Below are 1,928 nucleotides of genomic sequence, written 5' to 3' on the forward strand. Positions count from 1 at the left end.
AGCAGACACAAAGCATTGTGGGAAATGAGAACCGTGACCCAAAGCAACAGTCAGCAGGATGTATACCTTCACAATAAGTGTGTTTATCTGGGAGGGGTGTTGTTGTATAGATCACGTGTGTTGTGATTCATTGACAGCCATTACCTTCTGCTGTTCAATATAATGATGACTGGTAGATAATTAGTTATTAGCGGTAGGTCTGCAATTAGAAGATTTGTGCTTTAGCGGGCTGGTGCCCACCACTGTCCAAGGTTTTGTTTGAATATTCTGCTCCGTCTGCAGCCTGCTTCTGTTCAAACGAGGCTCCAAACATGTCTTGTAAGACATAAAGGACATCAGAGGGGTTTCAGAGGAAAATGAGCTCACCGGTGTAGATGCTGGCGTTGGAAGCTGGGATCCCAAACTGGGATTCAATAAACTTGGGGATGAAAGTGATGAAAGCGGTGACGATGGCGCTCTCTGCGGTGTAGGAGAGGCTGACAAACAGGAAAGTCACGTTGCTGAGGATCCTCACTGCCGCTTTGGGCAGGTCTGAAAGACAATAAAGAGCTTCATTTTTGTTTTACTGCCACCGTGACAGAGAAAAGACAATTACGATGGTTAGATTTCTCATTGAAAGCTGGTTTCATTTCCCAAAACTAGAATTTACTTTAAACGTTTCCACTGTTTTATTATTGAAACCAGTTTAAGAAAATTAATTGCTCAATAGGTTTTTTGTAAATTTGCACATCTATCAAGCTGATTATGTTTGTCATTACTGGTACTCCAACAGAAAATTACACAAAACAACCAGTCTGTCTTACATCAATCTGTTGTTAGTTTTATCGTTCATTGTTCATGGTTACAAAACAAAATGTCAGATAATAAAAGAAAATGTCCTTCAAGCTCTGATATGTTCTGTTTGTCCTTTTTAAGCAAAAACCTCAAACCAAACAGTTTTCTGATGTCAGCTGGCTGCACTGACAACTAAATAATTCAACTGCTGACAAAAAAAATGTTTCAGAACAGCTCAAATCTGGGCTATCTTTTTTAGTCTGTTCAATTCCACCACGTTTAATCCCTGCTAGATTAAACAAAACAAGATTATTATTAGTTAAATCAGAACCATAAAGAGGGGAGCTGCTTTGTTGTGGTACCTTTAATATCTTTGCCAAAACCCATGGCTGAGGTGACCGTCTGGGATTTGTTGTTGCTCTTCTCCTTCAGGACGTCGTCATCACTGGACAGGTCGTCCAGACTCAGCTTTTTCCTCCTCTTCTTCTTGTGTCGAGGAGGAAGCTTCTTGGGGAAGGTGAACATGGGGAATATGACCAGCAGCATGGCCACAGCACACAGCAGGAACCCGCTCCACCTTAAGACCCACAAAACACAGCCAAGTCTTTTTTTTTACTCTTTTCTGCTCACGGACACTGTTTAGATCAAACTAAGTGCTCTAAACACATTTAAGGATCAAACACACGTCCCTTTAATGACACAACAAAGAAATCTAATTTCTTAGATCAGATGTAGAGGTGTTTTTTCTGCTTTGGTGGTTTCCTGTAAAAGGGATTTTCACAAACGTAGCTACAAAAAATTTCAAACATTTTTTAAAATTATTAAAATATGATACAACAAGAAATACTTGAGCAACTCAAGTACTTAAAGCAGAAACGTTTCATCTACCAACTGCATTTACTTCGTTTTTACAGTCAACTTACTCTGAAATGTTGAACAAGTCAGCGTCAGTTTTTAGTGCCAGTGTGTTAAATACTATAATGAATAAAAAACTAGTTTTTTATTCAGTAATTTCACCTCTAGTTTCTAATTTATATGCATCTAATTTACACTAGAGAAATTGCATTTCTTGTGGGAATGCCAGTGTGAATGCTTCTTGCTGAAATCAAGCTGAAATTTTTAATAGCAAAAATGTTATTGCAAGTTCAAATTTT

At 38.5% G+C, this 1,928-nt stretch overlaps 1 protein-coding gene across 2 annotated transcripts in view; it reads right to left on the reverse strand.

Moving 5' to 3' along the window:
* Positions 1–366: 366 nt before the first annotated feature.
* The window catches only part of LOC106525937 (solute carrier organic anion transporter family member 5A1), a gene marked incomplete at its 3' end in the record, with an annotated part of 15,556 nt that continues 13,994 nt past the window's right edge, over positions 367–1,928 (reverse strand). For both annotated transcript variants that reach the window (XM_014020338.1, XM_014020336.1), the window contains 2 exon segments: positions 367–531; positions 1,137–1,351. In XM_014020338.1, coding sequence (XP_013875792.1) covers positions 367–531; positions 1,137–1,351 — 380 coding nt within the window.

Source organism: Austrofundulus limnaeus, unplaced genomic scaffold (genome assembly GCF_001266775.1).
Source record: "Austrofundulus limnaeus strain Quisiro unplaced genomic scaffold, Austrofundulus_limnaeus-1.0 Scaffold249, whole genome shotgun sequence".
NCBI lineage: Eukaryota > Metazoa > Chordata > Actinopteri > Cyprinodontiformes > Rivulidae > Austrofundulus > Austrofundulus limnaeus.